Source organism: Vigna radiata, chromosome 1, assembly GCF_000741045.1.
Source record: "Vigna radiata var. radiata cultivar VC1973A chromosome 1, Vradiata_ver6, whole genome shotgun sequence".
Lineage (NCBI taxonomy): Eukaryota > Viridiplantae > Streptophyta > Magnoliopsida > Fabales > Fabaceae > Vigna > Vigna radiata.
In genome coordinates, this window is record NC_028351.1 from 10,392,537 (window position 1) to 10,410,808 (window position 18,272).

Sequence of the window (18,272 nt, forward strand, 5' to 3'; positions counted from 1 at the left end):
GCCATTCCATCCTGCTCCTCCATAATTTCGACCTACACTCCCATAATTTTTTATATTTCAGATTGTATAATTTTGTATATTTTAGATTGTATATTTCAAAATACAAAATAAAAAAATATATTCCAAAATTTAATTTTTTAAATAAAAAATAGAAAATGAATTCTTAATTATATAATACAGAATATAAGTATATTTTAGATTATGTATTCCAGGAAGGTGCAAAAAGAAGCTGCCTGTTATGAAAACAAAAATAAGGTCATGCTGCCCAGTCTAGAAGCAAAGCATAGCACCTAAGAAATGATCCCTGTCATTGACACCCCAAGTTACTATTTAAACTCCCAATAAAAGTGAAAAGTCAAACTTTTGGAATTTAATTGAAAATACTTACGACATAAACATGTTTTTAATGAATAAATAACTTTTTTTTTTTGAAGAAAAAAAATATGAAACTTATTTTCCTTATATTAATTTAAATAAAAAAAACATAATAAAAACAAGTTTTCGACATGTTATATTTTTTTTAAGAATCAATATAATAAGCAAGTTTTCAATACCTTTTCTTTTCGTTAAAAATAAAACTATAAAAACAAATTTTTGACGTATTAATTTTTTAAATCATCTTTTAGAAAAAAAATTAGTTTAACACAAACAAAACCGTTAATTTTTATTTTCAAAAAAGTTAACATAACACAATGGAAACTTATTTTCTAATGTTAGTATTGTCCATTATGTTATTTTTTTTTTTTTAGAAAAAGTTAATACATCAAAAAATTATTTCTGCTGTATTGTTTTTTCTTAAAGGAAAAACAGAGTAAAACTTGTTTCTTTAAAGATATTTTCATCAAACATATGGAGATTTCAAGTAGTAATAAAGGGGTTCTAATAGTAAATCCAGTAAGAAACACCTTTTCGGAACTTGGGCCGTGTAGAAATAAGGCTGGCCTCTAACACATGAGTTGCTTTATGTAACCGATGATAATATTTCACCGTTTTTCGTTCTTTTTCTATTTACACGTTTTCATATTTTATATTTTAAAAATGATAATGATACTTTGATAATATTTTTTTGACAATATTTTAACATCATCTACGTGTCATTTTGTGATTGGTCCAAAATTACTCCATAATCAATAATAATCATAAACACTAATAGACCAATCACAAAATGATACATAAATGATGTTAAAATGTTGTCAAGAAAATATTATCAAAATATCATTATCCTTTCGAAAATCAAGTTTTCAAAAACTATTTTATAACTAAAAAAGAGAGAACTTATAAACCATCCCACTCAAGATAGAGTATTTGCATAAACTTACTTATTTTTGTGTTTCTTTTAATTATTAATTAAAAATTATATAATTAGGATAGTAATTAATTTTAATATTTGTCATCTATATATATATATATATATATATATATATATATATATATATATATATATATATATATATATATTGCATTTTATCACAATATATAAACCAATTGTTTGAATAGTCTAACCAATTAATTTCTCATTTCCTTAAACTAAGTTCATTTAATGTCACTCACCATGTTCTTCATTGAACAATGCTTAGCTATGTTGAGAGTGGTTTCTTCTAAACTAATCAATACAAAAAAAAAATTATATATAGTTTTCATGTTAGTGATGGTACAAAGGAGTTAATGAGAGATAAGAGAATATTTGACTTTTAAAGCTACTTTCTTTAAAACTTTAAAGCTGTTTTAATGGATTTACTAGCATGGGCATGCATGATAAACTAGTATAATAAAATAAAAACCTCTTCTTTTAGCATGTTACTCATTAATTAGTTAACATTCTATGGAAAGGGATAAAGGAAACCCTAATTAATATTTTTTTACTTAAGTTGGATACTTTGGTCCATTGTCATCATTTCCAACTTTATGCTTGGAATCTAGGTTTTTTTTTTTTTTTTTTTAGGTTTTGTGTTTTTTCCTTTTCACCCTTTTCTTGTAGTGTAATGTATGAAAGACAGCCTAAGCTTTCTGCATATTCTATAAAAAGAGATGCTCTTGATTTTGATGTTGACCCATTCATAAAGAGTCCATTTTTCTAAGTGGAATGCACAAAACAAAGCACACATGCAAACCCACTTCAATTCTCATACTAGACAAAAGAAAACTTCCAAGAAAGTTTCTCCAATTAAGACAACTCTACATCATCATGCAATTTCTCACACTTGAAAAAATAAACAAGAATAAATTATAATTTTTGTATTTTTAACTTTCATCCATAATTTTTTTTTTTTACTTTTTCTTTTAAACTATTGTAGTTTCCATATTTTAAAAAACTCAATACAATTTCATCCCATGTTGAGTTTTTGGTACATTTATTTTCAAATTTAATTAACTAAATTATTTTTATGGTGCCTTGATTGCACGTGTTATTAGATCTAGAGTTTAATTGACTAAAGGTAAAGGAAGCTTGATAATTTCAACAAAATTCCATCCTTTTTTAGAAAATAAAATTACACATTGAAAATTAAAAGGATGGTCAAAATTAAAAATTTAACCCAAATAAAATAAAATTACACATTGGAAATTATAGTGACGCAAAGTTACCTTTATATATATATATATATATATATATATATATATATATATATATGAAATCATGATAATTAATTTTCATGTTTGTGCCTTCCTTCTATGTTGGTAGTTGCTCCATTGTGCCTAACAGGAATGAGAGAATGACGGCTAATAATTTTTAGCCACATGACCTTAAAATCATCACGTCCATGTTTTTTAAGTGTGATTATTGTTTCCATTATTATTATTATTATTATTATTATTATTATTATTATTATTATTATTATGTTAGAAGGAAGATTATTGAACCTAATATTTTTATGCTTTGTTAGTGTGTAAAAAAACACACAAAAATTTTTATTATAAAAAAAAAGTAATATAGGGTATACACTCGACAACATGTAATTAAAGAATATCATTCATAGAGTTTTTCATCCTACGTTGTTTTCAAATTTGGGACCATATGAATGAGGTATATATGATGTCTTTAAATATATGAGATACCCACTTAAAGTTGTTCATCTTAACGTGATTATTACTATACCATTTTTTTATACTATTTTAAAATAGTTTGATTAATCATAACTAAGTAATAAAATGCGTATTATTCTGTCGGAATCTTTCAAGAACATGTTCAATATTAATTTAGAGATTGTGAAAGTAAAACAAATCAACTATAATTATAAATAATATAATAACGATCTTAATATAATATATACTAATTATTATTATTATTATTATTCTGACTTTGACTTCAATTCAGTTAAGATAACATCGATTGTTAAAGTCAATTATAGTATTTGAAGTATTGTGTATTTTAAAGTTTAAGATATTTTTAACGGTTTTCAAAAGACATTTTAAAATATTAAAAAAGAAAAATATATTTAAATTATTTTTAATCGATTTTTATATCTTGTAGAAAAAAAAATCACAAAAAAACTATTACGTGGAGAATAAATGAGGGTGTGATAGGATAAGGGTTAGAATTATGTGGTGGGGACAAGTTGAAGACCACATTAAAATCATAGTGACCAATGCTATAATTCTAAAAAAAAATATTTTGACACGGTTTTACAGTATTTGACATGTTATTTTTTATTTTTTTTATTGTAAAAATTATTTCAAATGAGCGTAGTTATGTTAATCTATTATTATTCATAATTTTATGTGCCTTAACGTGGAGAAAGTCACTAATAAAAATATATTAAATGTAAAAATATTGAATATTTTATTTACATTCATGTTTGTATATTTATCGGCCTCTTTATAAGTTTTTTTACTTAATAAAAGTCTAATAAGAATTTATTTACTTTTAATATGGTTTATCACAATAATCTTAAAGTTAATTATTGTATTTGTATTCTTATACATTATACAGGTAGTCAACCTCAATACATAATACCAGACAACATATCAAAGTCGGTATGATATGTATAATTATTAAAAATAAAATTAACTTCGAAATTGAACCTTTTTATATAATGATTATGTGCATTAAGTATTCAATAACATTCGGTATCAAACTTGTACTAACTTAACATATCCTCTTAATATTTACTCTTTCGTTGTTAAAGAATAACAAAAAAAGTTTTTTTTTTTTTCATTAGCAATAAGAATGATAATGCTTTACTCACTTTAATTCCTTTTGTACTTTCTTTCAAAATTTACTTTTCAATATTCAAAATGCTTGGAATAAAAATTGTATACCGAGAGATAAAATTCTTAGTAATATATTCAAAATAATATAATATACTGTTACATTAACATAAATATATTGACATGAGCAAACGACACATTACATCAATGATTTTATTTAAAATATAATTTCTCATCTAAATAATATGAATAATATTAAATAAATATCACACAATCAATAAAAATTAGAGTAATTGACTAAAAAGATAAAATACCCATACAATTATTCAAAATAACTATAATTCACATTACACAATTTTAATAAGTTATTTATTTATTTACAAAAGGTTAAAATTAGTTTGTAATCCAAAAGACAATATTACTGTACTAATCACTAAATATATGTATTATCTCCTTATAAAAGCATGCTCCATATAAGCATCATCTCTATCAAGTGATCATTTCAAAGCATACAATAAGTACAGACAAACAATAACACAAAAAGGGTAAGCTAATGTTACAAAAAAATCCATTCATGCAATTACAAAAATTGTAGAACATAATTCATTTCCTAACTAAATTCAATCTCAGCATACATATGGTTTATAGACTCGACCAATCCAGAAATATGTATTGATGTCGGACTACGACGAGTTGTACACTTGTAGTGGTGAAACAACTATCTCCATCCAGATGATAACAAACTCAAAAGTAGTTTTGGTTGGCCCCAATACCCATCTAAATGATCAAAATATCATCCTAAATATTGAAATTGATCCAAAAACAGGTTTTAAAACTTAAATTAGATACTAATTTGATGATTTAGTCAGGAATCAAGGTTCAACTGATCAAATTACAACTCACAACTCATGTATCAAAATTCTAACTAGCCAACTAAGTCCTAAATGGACTCAAGGTAACCAAACAACAACTTTACTACAAAACCATTTATGTCTTGTCAAACACCCCCCCTCCTTTTACTAAGATTGATCCCTGCGTCGATCTATTGACCAAATTCAAAACTCTAAAACCCACATATCAGATTCTATACGTTCCACCTCAAATTTTGTTTAACTAAAAGGCTACACAAGTCTTAAATCGCCTAAAAGCAGACCTTAAACCTCAGTTTTTCTCCTTCAACCATTATTTCAAAATTTCGCCTATCAAAACCTCTTCTTTGATTCGAAACCAACCCTAAACTCTATTTATTCACAAATCTAAAAAAACATCATATTTCCACTAAATTATACTCCAAAACAGTAGTCTTAAGTAATCCAAACAAGTACAAACCAAACATAAGCATTCATATCAACATTCCTCTAGAACAAGCATCAATCAACAAGTATATTATCATTTAAATACCAAATTTCCATCTATAAATCATCCAATAACCAAAACCAATACATGTTATCAATGACTTGTCAAATTAAACATTAGTTAGATTACATTTCAACCGTGAACACGAACTCAAAATCTTTAGACCAAAAATAAAAAATAATAATTAGCTTCCCTTACCTAGTTGAAAAGCTTAAATAACTCTAAAAAACACACTATCTTTGTCTCAATTTAGACAACTCTATATATACCTACAGACCATAAAATCATGGTGACGGTAAAGTCCTTAAAACCACTAAAAAGAGATTGAATAATCCATGCATACAAATATATTTGCATATATCTTAAACTAAAAATTAAATGAGAAAAATGAGTAGAAATTAATTTACTCGATAAGAAAAATTGTTCGGATGAAGTGAAGAACTCACTACTGTAATCATCTAAGTATCTCCTTATCGTCAAAGAGATGACTCAGGGTTAAAGACTTTAAATAGATAGGAAAGAAAGTTTAGAAAAGAATTTTAGAGAAATAATATATGTTTTTAATAATGAGACGTGTTTATAAAATTTTATTTTTATTATTGAATTTTTAATATTAAAATAATTTATCTCATTATTTTTAAATGTTTATCAATTCTAATATTTTATTTTTTAATTTTTAAACAAGACATATATTTAATATAAATGAAAGAAAATTGTTAACCATAGTTGAATTTAAATATGTAGATTAGTGATAAATCATGTTTGTTTTAAAATGATTTAGGGTGAATATTTTGAATAGAAAAAATATATTTTTGAGGAAGGATATTAAATTAAAGTTTGTTAAAAAATCACTTTAATTGTAAAAAAATTGCACTATGATATACTCACCCGGAATATTGTTCTATTTAAATTAAAGAATTCGTATTTCGTGTTAATTTTAAGTATTATATTACTTATATTATGTCTTATAATTTTGAAAAACTATCATATTTCTTCTTATACATGTCTTATATCAATGTACTCTAATAGATGACACCATATATGAACTTGTTAAACATATGATTTTTTTTATTAATAATTAGATATTTTACTTTTTCATTATAAATCAAACTTATAATTTGAATGCACCTAACTAATTAAGTTCATTCATACACATAAAGTTTCGAAGGTCAATTATTTTTCTTGTTTAATAGTCTAGGATTCCAAGCTATAGCAAATCCAAGGCCTCAAAAGTAGCAACATATGAAATATTTATCTATGGTGCAAAAACGTAATTTTTGGGTGACTAATTAATTAATAATTAAGAACCTCTTAATTTAACTTTATCTTTAGTTAACCAAAGCACTAAAACATGGTTATCTCAATAGACATTCACACTATGCTCCAATCTCAAAAAGGCTAATCCTTCAAACCTAATCTTTGTGAAAGAATCTATGCTCATTCAACACAAGGACAAAGTATAAAGGAACAACAACAACACTAATTGTGATTTATCACACAATTTGTGATTAAACTAATGCTAATGACACATAACACCTTTTTCTTTCTTTTGGTACAATCTTTCCATATTCTTCTTTGTCTTAACCTAATGTTAGTTGTTGCATCATCAACTTATGCTTTTCTCTTACCACTTGGATTATTGTTCTTCTTTTACATGATTAAGGATCACACTAACCAAAAAATTAAATTTTTGAAATGGAATCATCTGAAAAAATGATTTTTTTTTGTGGGAAAATACATTTTATTATATATTTTTTGTCTGGCTTAGAAATATGTATAGTATTGTGAAATACTCTAGGCCATGGCTATTGGGCAATGGAACAAAACAAAAGGGGATGGATATTTTAACTTATATATAATATTAGGACAAAATGAAAACAATTTAAATATTTAAATATTTAAATAAAGGAATCTTCTATGATAATAGTCCAATATTTTGAAGCACATGGTCGTGAGAGGTTGTAATAGAAAATTACAATTTAATAATAAAAAAATTGTAATGGAGATTTTTTGTTTGTAATGTGAAGATGAATGAGAGAGAAGAAAGTATAGAAAGAAGGAGTGGGAAGGGTGTCAGCAACCTCTGAAACAGCACAAATGGAGAGACCCAAAAAAGCTGAGAAAAAGTGCTTTGAGAAAACGCACTTTTCAGGTTTTCTTTCATGCTTTTAAGATATTAAACTTCATCAATTTCCAGCTATTAATTCTCATATTCATATAATTATTAAAAATGAATTGTAGTCTTTTAATCATTATTTTGTCTTCTTTGTTTTTTTATTTATTTTGAATTAAATATATTTTTAGTCTCTATATTTTGAGACGATTTTTATTTTAGTTCATATTTTAAACTAAGATATAATTTAGTCTTTTAATTTTAGAAAATTCTGATTTTATTCTTTTTTATTAAATTTTTTAATTTTATTTACTGTTTCAAACGAGTTTTTCAATTAATATTGAAGCAAAATTGTGTTTGAAATAGTAAATAAAATTAAAAAATTTTAGTAAAAAGGACTAAAACTAGAATTTTCTAAAGTTAAAAGACTAAACTGTACCTTAATTTGAAAGAGGGATTAAAACCAAAATCGTCCCAAAATATAGAGACTAAAAGTATTCAAATTTTGAAAATTTTATTAATTTTAGTTCCATTTGAAACTATTTGGCAATAAAATTCATTCCCTTTTTTTATCCACGTGATAAAATTAAATAAATAGAAATTATTTATAATTTTTAAATGATAAAACTTAAATATAGAAATGTAATTAATCAAAAAAATATGAAATATGTAAATTTGATAACTAGATCAAAATTATATATAATATTTTAGAGTTCAGAGACTGTAATCCAAAATCACATTATAATTCGATAAACATATTTATTTATTTTATCATCTTGCAAATGTAAAGTATTTATTTATATGTACTATCAAGTTTGATCTTATATCAGAAATATGATTAGTTAGTCATCTATAATATTTTATTAAATTTCAATCATAATTTTTCACACGTTATTAGTTTATTATTAAAGGAGGGATAAATATTGTTCAAGAATAATTATGTGAATATTATTTGTTTTAAAGTTCTGTTTTTGAGTAACTTGAATTTTGGACGAATAATATGGAAGGCGAGCTTGAGCTTACGATGGGTCATGAAGCAGAGGATTCTGGCCAAGTTTGAATTTGAAAAATCTTGATTAAACGAGGGAATCTGTGCCCACGCCAAGAAGGCTTATCCACGCGCTCGTAGCGCGTGTGGATCATGCTGTACTCGACCCATGTGACAGACGTTACCGATTATCAGAGTAGGACCCACACAAATTAATGGCATCCGTTTGATTTTCTTCATATATCTTTGCTACGTTGCATCGTCTGGTCAAGAATAATAAAAAATATCGAAATTGATAATGTAAATTTTCAAAACCTTAAATATTTTTCAATTGATAAATTATTTTAAAACATATTTAAATACCCTAAAATTTAGTAAACATTTTGTATCTATATTATATTAAACAACAAGCTTATCGATAAATTTTTTGAAATAAAAAATAAATTGTTCTTTTAAAAATAAAACTACTTTTTCATATCTTTTTTTCTAAAATTCATTTTAAAAAAACACGTCGAAACACATTTCTAATACAAAACGTCTCGAAAGCTTTTTTCTTGAACAAAAAGTAATCTTTGAAGTTAAGCAAGAATCACATAACTCACTCAATAATTCTAGTTTGACATATTTTGAAAAGTATATATATATATATATATATATATATATATATATATATATATATATATATATATATATATATATATATATATATATATATATATATATACTTTATTAGTTAGATGTTAATAATATTTATATCTAAACTATTTACAAAAATATTTCTTTATATTAATCAACAATTTTGTATTCTTCAAGTAATTTTTAGATGGATACATATGATAGAGTCTAATCTTACTTTTAGATTATTTTCCTAGATAAATATATTTTAGACAATATTTTAACATTATTTAATAATAATTATAAATATTAATATGAATCAACTACATAATAACACATATACATAATAACACATAGACTATATTAAAATATTATGAATCTATTATTATAATTTCTGTATGACTTGATTTAAGAAATGGATTTATATATTTTTGTGACAAATACTGAACAAGTGAGATGGAAAAGTTTAAATTAAAGCAGACAAATACCAAATTAAGCTTTTGAAGCGAACTAAATATAAATATCTTTTTGCGATGAAATATTGAAATTAATAATAAAAATATCAATTAAACGTCATCATTACTGCTTTTAGCATTAAATAAGGTTTTAAGTGAGAAAAGAGGACTCATAAATGCAGCAGTTGAAAAAATAAATTATTCATGGATACAAGTGCAAATTCTGTAGCCAACCGGATGATAAATAAACTCGAAGATATTTTTTAAGTAAGTTTTTATTTTAACTAAATTTTTTTTTATTTAGGATTAAATATATTTTTAGTTTCATCATTTTTACTAAAAATTGAAATTAATTTTTTTTTTAAATTTTGGTCTAATTTAGTTTTCAACTTTAAAAATGTATAAATTCAGTTCTTTTAACTAAATTTTATTAAATTTATTTGATGTTTCAAGCATTTTTCATAATAGTATTTGAGTTGTTTATCTTGTTTGAAGTATGTTTGCTTCAATTTTAATTTAAAAACACGTTTGAAAATTAATAAAATTCGATGGTTAAAAGAACTAAATTAATACATTTCTAGAGTTGAAGACCAAAATTTTGAAAAAAGATTCATTCTAATTTTGATTGAAAGTTAATGGATCAAAAATATATTTAACTCTTTTATTTATTTTGTATTTATTTTTTATAAATATGAGTATGAGTACAACTTCACTTTTTAATTAACGAACATAAATAGGTATATATTTGTTTTGTTTTCATTTTTATATTCGTTTAATACTTATTTGTGTTTTTCTTTTTACCTCTATTTAAATTATTAAAATATTAATTATTCAATAGATAATTATATATATATATATATATAGATATATATATTATTCTTAATTTTTAGTTTCATAATTTATAAAATCAATTTATATATTTAAGATCCTTTTATTTTATAAAAAAATGTAAATTTATATTTAAATGATGTATATAAATTAAATATTTTAATATCTAATATTTTAATTTATTATATTTTCCAAGTTAGAATATTTAACTCTTTCAATAACAATTTTTTTTATTTACTAGATAAAAATATCTTTTTTATCATTTTATTTTTAATTTTTTAATTTATTTGAAAAATTATCTTTGTTTTATGAAAATAATTTTCATTATATTTACATTTTTTTAAATTGTTAAGATATTTTTTGTTTTATTATATTTTTAGTTATATAGTTGATTTCTTTTATGTGGTTTTATTTAATGTTTTTAAGACACAGTGTTTTTATATATTTCTTTTTTATTTTAGTATGTAAAATATTGTTTTAATATTTTTCATATAACTATTTTTATTTCTTAGTTCATTATCATAAGTATAATTATATTACTACAATTGCATAAAAATATTTATTTATTGTGATATAATAAATTTAATATTATTATTACGAATATTGGTTATCATCATTTATCTTATATTAAAGCTAAACAAAATTATGTTAAATTTAACTATTATTAGTTTATTTTTTTTTGTGATTTCATTATAATANTGTATTATAATTTTTATTAGTATAAAAAAATAGAGATTTCATTAAAATTTAAAAAATGAGAGTAAAAAATTATTTAAAATAATTTTAAATTTGAATATCTATTTTCTATTTTGTAACTTTTTAAAAAAAAATTTAAATTTTTTCAACTTTTGTTTTAATGTTAGTAAATCTGATAACAAATAATTATTCGATATTGAAAAAATGAGAATATATTATTTTAATATTGGATATTAATCACGTAGANAAATATTTAATTATACTTATGTTTATTTTTTACATATTTTTTAATGAGTGAAAACAATTAATAAAAAAATTTATACTATAAAAATTTAATTAAAACGTATAAAAAAATTTAAATACCTAATAAACAAAAAAGTAATAAAAATATAACTGAAAAAATAAAATTTAAAAAATACAAAAATTTCAATCAAATGTAATTGAAACGAAAGTTAAATTAAGTGAGATAAACCATAATAATTGGATTGTAGCGAAACTTAAATGAAGTGAGACAAAGTTAAGAATATGAATCAAGTTTACATATCTCTCTGTGCTCTGTTTGGTGGAACAATCTCTTTGATTTTAGTTCTAATAATAAATAATAAATATGACTGTAACACTATCTTACTTTCTCTCCACCCAAAAAAAAATCTCTCTTTTCACTTCCAAAGAATGAATACACAGCACTTATATCAGAGAACAAATGTCACGTCCAAACACACCACAACATGCACACCTTTTCAAACTTCAACAATCTGACGGTCAACACTGCATGTGCATCATAACTCCCATGCAATGTGCACCACTGCTTTTCACCCCTCTCAATATTTGTAATTATAATCACTAATTATGTTGCTTAAGTAAAGGATAAGCTACATTAACACCCTTTGTGCTTGGCCAAATTTGGCTTAAAATTTCTCTGATTTTTACACCTGTGTTTAAAATTACTGTTTATGGTTTTATGTTTCCTTTTTAGTTTCTGACCTGTCTGTTTTCCTGCACCTTTTGTCACTTCCACCACCACTTAGTATAGAGAAAAGAAAAACGCACAAAACCAGACACAAACACTGCTGTTACAGAATCTAGTAAAATAGTTTTCAGAAGTTCAAAACAATAACAATAGCAAGGAGTGTTTGGTTGAATCAGTTACCATTTTCATCTGAACATGGTTTGTTCAGTGCATCTGCTTCCACTTCTCTTCCTCTTCCTCCTGGCTTTGCTCTTGAATCCGACATGTGTCTGTGGCAATGACGAGCTTAGAGCTCTGATGGACCTGAAATCCAGTTTGGATCCAGAGGGGCGGTTTCTGTCATCATGGACCATCGATGGCAGCCCCTGTGGTGGTTACTTTGAGGGAGTCGCTTGCAATGAGAAGGGTCAGGTGGCAAATGTTTCTCTGCAGGGGAAAGGGCTCTCTGGGAGGCTTTCACCGGCCATCGGTGGACTAAAGCACTTGACAGGACTCTACTTGCATTACAATTCTTTGTCTGGGGAGATTCCAAGGAAAGTTGCAAACTTGACTGAGCTCAGTGACTTGTACCTGAATGTGAATCATTTTTCTGGTGAAATCCCACCTGAGATTGGCAAGATGGAGAAGCTTCAAGGTATAATGATTCCATTTTTGGTTTAAAAATTTAAACTTTCAGTATTTCCCACCTTGATTTGGCTTCTTGTGGTCTTTTGTCAAAGGCCTTTTGTTGGGTTTTTTAAATGTTGTGAGATTGCAGGTTTTACCGAAAGATTCGAGCTTTGTTTTGTTTATTTGCTGTGGTATTGAGTTTCTTTTTCTGTGATTGGTATTTTTATCCTTTTTTTCTCCATCCAATGGTTGGTTCTCTTGCACCGTCATGTTCCAAAATAGTTAGTTCACGTGATAAGGAAAAAGAATGGTAGCTTTGAATGTTTTTGCACTATATGGTTTTGGACCAGAAGGATGTTTTTCCAACTATTAAGATTATTTTGAACAACCTGGTGTTAACTGCAAGAGGTAGGTGTGAACTAGAAAATTAAAGGGTAACAACATTTTTAACCTCTTGTCCCAGTTTCTGAGATCTACTTAATGTTTTTTTTTTTTCTGCATAAAGAAGGATTTATGTAATGCTACAATTCATTCCAAATTCTAGCATCTAAAATTGTTCATACAAAAAAGTTCCAAACTCATATCAGTATCTGTTCCCTAAAACTGAATTCTTACTGTTTGCTTTAGCTTTTTTCGTTGAAATCGTGTTTGATTAATGGTTTAATTTTGGGAGTGTGCTTATTTGTTCTTTTCACATGTTTTTGCAGTTTTGCAGCTCTGTTATAATCAGTTAACAGGAAGCATACCTACACAGCTTGGCGATTTGAAAAAGCTCAGTGTTCTTGCTCTTCAGTCAAACCAGTTGGCTGGAGCTATCCCTGCTACCCTAGGAGATTTGGAAATGTTGACGAGGCTAGATTTGAGTTCTAATAATCTCTTTGGTTCCATTCCCACTAAACTAGCCAATCTTCCTTCACTGCAAGTTCTGGATGTTCACAACAACACTCTCTCTGGGAATGTACCTACTGGTATAATGATGCTATTTTATTGGTTCTGTTCTGTCCATTTCTTTATCGATATTTTTATGTAACATAAGTTTAATCTGCTTTCCTTTGTTTGATGAAGCTTTGAAGAGACTAGAGAATGGATTTGTGTATGAAAACAATGTGGGGTTATGTGGAGTTGGGTTTTCATCCTTGAAAGCTTGCACTGCTTCAAATAATGTTAATCTCACACGACCTGAACCTTATGGAGCAGGAGTTGGAAGTATCTCTAGAGATATCCCAGAAACTGCTAATGTAAAGTTGCCTTGCAATACAACTCGTTGCCAAAATCCATCTAAATCCAAACAAGCCACATCTATCACAGTTGGCATTGTTCTAGTAACAATTGCAGTATCAGCAATTGGTGTTTTGACCTTCACCGTATATAGGCGGCGGAAACAAAAGCTTGGAAGTGCCTTTGATACTTCTGAAGGCCGAGTAAGTACAGATCAAGCCAAGAGTATATACAGGAAAAATGGATCTCCTTTGGTTAGCCTTGAGTATTCTAATGGGTGGGACCCTTTGGCTGATAGCAGGAATTTCAACGGGGATAAGCAAGATTTGTTCCAGAGTTTCAGGTTCAACTTGGAAGAAGTGGAGTCAGCTACTCAGTATTTCTCAGAGTTGAATCTGTTGGGGAAGAGCAACTTTAGTGCTACATATAAAGGGGTTTTGAGAGATGGATCTGCTGTTGCTATCAAGAGCATCAGTAAAACTAGTTGCAAATCAGATGAAGCTGAGTTTTTGAAGGGATTGAACATTTTGACCTCACTGAGAAATGAGCATTTAGTGAGGTTGAGAGGATTTTGTTGTTCAAGGGGACGAGGGGAATGCTTTCTGGTCTATGATTTTGTTCCTAATGGAAATCTTACACGCTACCTTGATGTGAAGGAAGGTGATGGAGAAGTTCTTGAATGGTCAACTAGAGTTTCTATTGTGAAAGGAATTGCTAAAGGTTACTCTTCTACCACACCTTTTATTAAAATAATTTGATTCTTCAAAATCAGCATCTTTGAAATATTCCAAGATATAAAGTATACATACACAACCAACAGCATGATATTGCTATGTTTGGTGAATAACTGAGAGCATTTCTTTTCTTGCTACTACTATTCATAGATGCTTCAAGAGATGCTAAGCTAACACCATAATATTACATTACATTACCTATAATATGCTTTAAATAAACACATGCTCAGTTGCAAAACATGGCCTAATTTGTAGACTAAATTTCCCTTAACATTGTTGTGATCCATTTGCATTCATTTTGATGAAGTGATCATTTAATTACTTAACACAAAGAAGTGACATATTCTCATGGTTTCCAATCTTCATGTGTATACTGAACAGAAACCTTGTTTTCTTAACCAGGTATAGCATATTTACATGCACACAAATCAAACAAACCAGCCCTTGTTCACCAAAACATCTCAGCTGAGAAAGTGCTACTCGATCGGCGGTACAACCCAATGCTTTCAGATTCCGGCTTGTACAAGCTTCTCACCAATGACATTGTCTTCTCTGCACTAAAGGGTAGTGCAGCAAAGGGATACTTGGCTCCAGAATACACCACAACCGGCCGGTTCACGGAGAAAAGTGATGTTTATGCATTTGGAGTGCTTCTTTTCCAGATTATCACAGGGAAACAGAAGATCACAAGTGCAATGCGCCTTGCAGCAGAGTCCTTTACATTCCAAGAATTTATTGACCCGAACTTGCGTGGCAAGTTCTTTGAATACGAGGCAGCTAAACTAGCCAAGATGGCTTTACTTTGCTCCCATGAATCTCAGTTTGAGAGGCCAAGCATGGAAGCCATTGTTCAAGAACTGGGGAATTGTAGTAGCTGTCTTTGATTTGAGTTTTACTTGAATTAGTTTAACCATCAACACCACATCAGTTTTCTAGTGTTTGGCCACTTGTTCATGGTCATGGTAATGGTGATGGTGACCCTTTAAGGCATGACATGTTTCTGTGTCCTTAACATAGGACTGGCTTTTCTGTGAATGAATGTGAATGCCTTGGACTTTGGTTGTAGTCTAGGTAAGTGATTTTTATCACTATTTCTATTCATTTCAGCCATTTATTCTCTCTAATAGTCTGCAATTGTGGTTTTTGCTTTTCTTTTGGGTTTTGTGGTTAATGCCCTTTTGTTTAATCACCTTTTTCCAACCAACCATGGACAAAAAGCAAAAGCAATATAGAAATGAACTGTCATGAATGCAATGCATCAAATTCCCTAGTGCTACAACACTTTATTGCTGCTATTAGCACTTTGTAAAGCATCCATTCCTTTTTTGGATTATGGAATGCTGATTTGAGATTAATACTTTGTGGCTTCTTTTAGTGTTGCTTTTGAGTGCTAGGGCTTATCAATTTCTTTTCTCTAGTGTAGTATAGGGAGATAATTCTTAAACCTATAAGTAATACGTTTCTGAAAAAAATGATACAAAAAAGTAAGTTTTACAAGAAACAGCTGCAACAGCTTATTAAAGTATCAAATAAGCTGTTTTCAGCTTGTATCTGATAAAAGTTTGAACAAACATATAAAAATAACTATAAAAACTGTTTTTTCCATTAGAAAATGTGATGTTCTAAAAAGAAGATTCTCAAACAAATAGGATTTGAGCCTAGCATACCCTTGTGCTATTCTAATAATGTTTATAAAAAATACTCAATTTGGTGTTATCTGTTCTTAAAAATAGTGAATCTCTTGAATTAATGAAGTCACTCCATGTGTTAATTAAGAGCCTACCAGAGAACATTGAGGGCCATTGATAAGTGTTGGATCCAACTCAGAGAACATGTTGTGAAAGCTTATAATTGCATGTTTCTTTTTGGTACATATGAAACTGTAATAATTGATTTCTGAGACCCCATGCAGGTAAAAGCATGTCTTGGTGAATTGTTGAATGGAATGAAGTCTTCTCATTCACTTCTAATTCCTTATGTACATTGTAATTATTGTTTCAATAATGATTTATGAATTGAATAATTCAAGATGACTTTTTCAAAATTATATTTTGGATTACTTAATATAAAACTTTATTTAAGGTTTTAGATTTCACAGTTGAATAAAATATATTTTAAACTACGTAATCTGAATCATATTTGAGTTTCAGATGGTATAATTTATGTTACAGTTCTATATTATATAATCTAAAATCTAAAATATATTTACAGATGATATAATTTAAACATTGAGAATTATATTTTAAATTATATAACCCGAAATCGTTTTTTCAATTATATAATCTAGAACTACGATATCAAAATCCATATTCTAGTAGTTTAGAATAATAGTTTAAAGGTTTAATACCTATTTTGGTCCATCTTTGGGAGGGTTTGTTCAAAGTGATCCCTTCTTTTTTCAAAAGTTCACTTAAGTCCTAGCTTTTGCAAAAATTGTTCAAAGTGGTCCTTTTTGGTAACGGCGTTAAGTTCACTAACGGCAGAGCTGCTAGGTGTCTAACATATGCTGATTTAGCATTGTTAAATGTTAAAAAAAAAAGAATTATTGTGACGTGTAAATGTATGTTGTTAGGGTTAAATTAAAAAGTCAATTAAGGTTATATTAGATAATGAATTAGGGATTTGCGTTGCGGATTGGGATTTGCAACCAGGAAGCTGACCAGCAACTGCAAGAGTTTGAAGATCAATCCCGCTAATTGAAGAAATTGTTCCAAACGTTGCCTCTTGAAAGCCGAGAAAGGAGTTGCTCATATTATTCTGGTGTTGAGAAACTCCACTCAATCTTCGAAGATACAACCGGTATTTCTGCAACAGAAACAGGATGAAGAAAAAGGGATCTTCAATCAAGTAAGGATAAAATTTAACCCAAGTCCTTCCCAAATAACAGACAGTATAACAGTATGATACCTGCAGGTGGCTAGCAACATTTTCTACCGAGAGGGTAAGTTCTGATTATTCATTCTAGGGATGAATTGTGGAAATGCTGTACAGTGCAAGATATTATACAGCAACTTCGATCTGCTCTTATGTAGAAGAGGTGACAACATTTAGTGCCCGACAATACTTCGACCAGGATTGTCTTCGGAGGAAGGTGGCTGTGGGGAACCAAAAGCAAGATCAGGATGAGAAATGGGTGGAGAGGGATTTCTTGAGTTTGAGTGAGTCAAGGGAGAATTCTTCGAAGAGATCCATTGATGAAGAGTGAGAAGGAGAGGAGTGGTGGCAGCAACAAGCATAAGCTTGAGGGTTTTCTTCCCCAATTTAGGGTTTCTGGTTCTAGTTTCACTTTAGGGTTCTTAGGATTCAGATTGGGGATTTTTCTCCATTTTAGATTTCCAGAAACAATTAAGGTTCTTAATGGGATTTTTAATTAATTACCCCCCAATTAACCTCAAATTCAATTTTTAATTTAAACCTAATTTTATTAAATTCCACGTCACAATTAATTATTTTTTTTAAAACACACAACAGTGCCAGCACAGCCAAAACGTTACACCTCAGCAAATATTAGCCACCTGGCAGCTGTGCCGTTAAGAAAGTTAAC

General features: G+C 27.6%; 1 protein-coding gene across 1 annotated transcript; it reads left to right on the plus strand.

Annotated features, from left to right (window-relative positions):
* Positions 1-12,178: 12,178 nt before the first annotated feature.
* On the plus strand, positions 12,179-16,085 carry LOC106774379 (probable leucine-rich repeat receptor-like protein kinase At1g35710). The gene is made up of 4 exons (XM_014661362.2): positions 12,179-12,801; positions 13,484-13,744; positions 13,842-14,714; positions 15,131-16,085. Exons 1-4 carry the CDS (start codon positions 12,363-12,365, stop codon positions 15,610-15,612), a joined length of 2,055 nt encoding a protein of 684 aa, XP_014516848.1. The 5' UTR covers positions 12,179-12,362; the 3' UTR covers positions 15,613-16,085.
* The last annotated feature ends 2,187 nt before the right edge of the window (positions 16,086-18,272 follow it).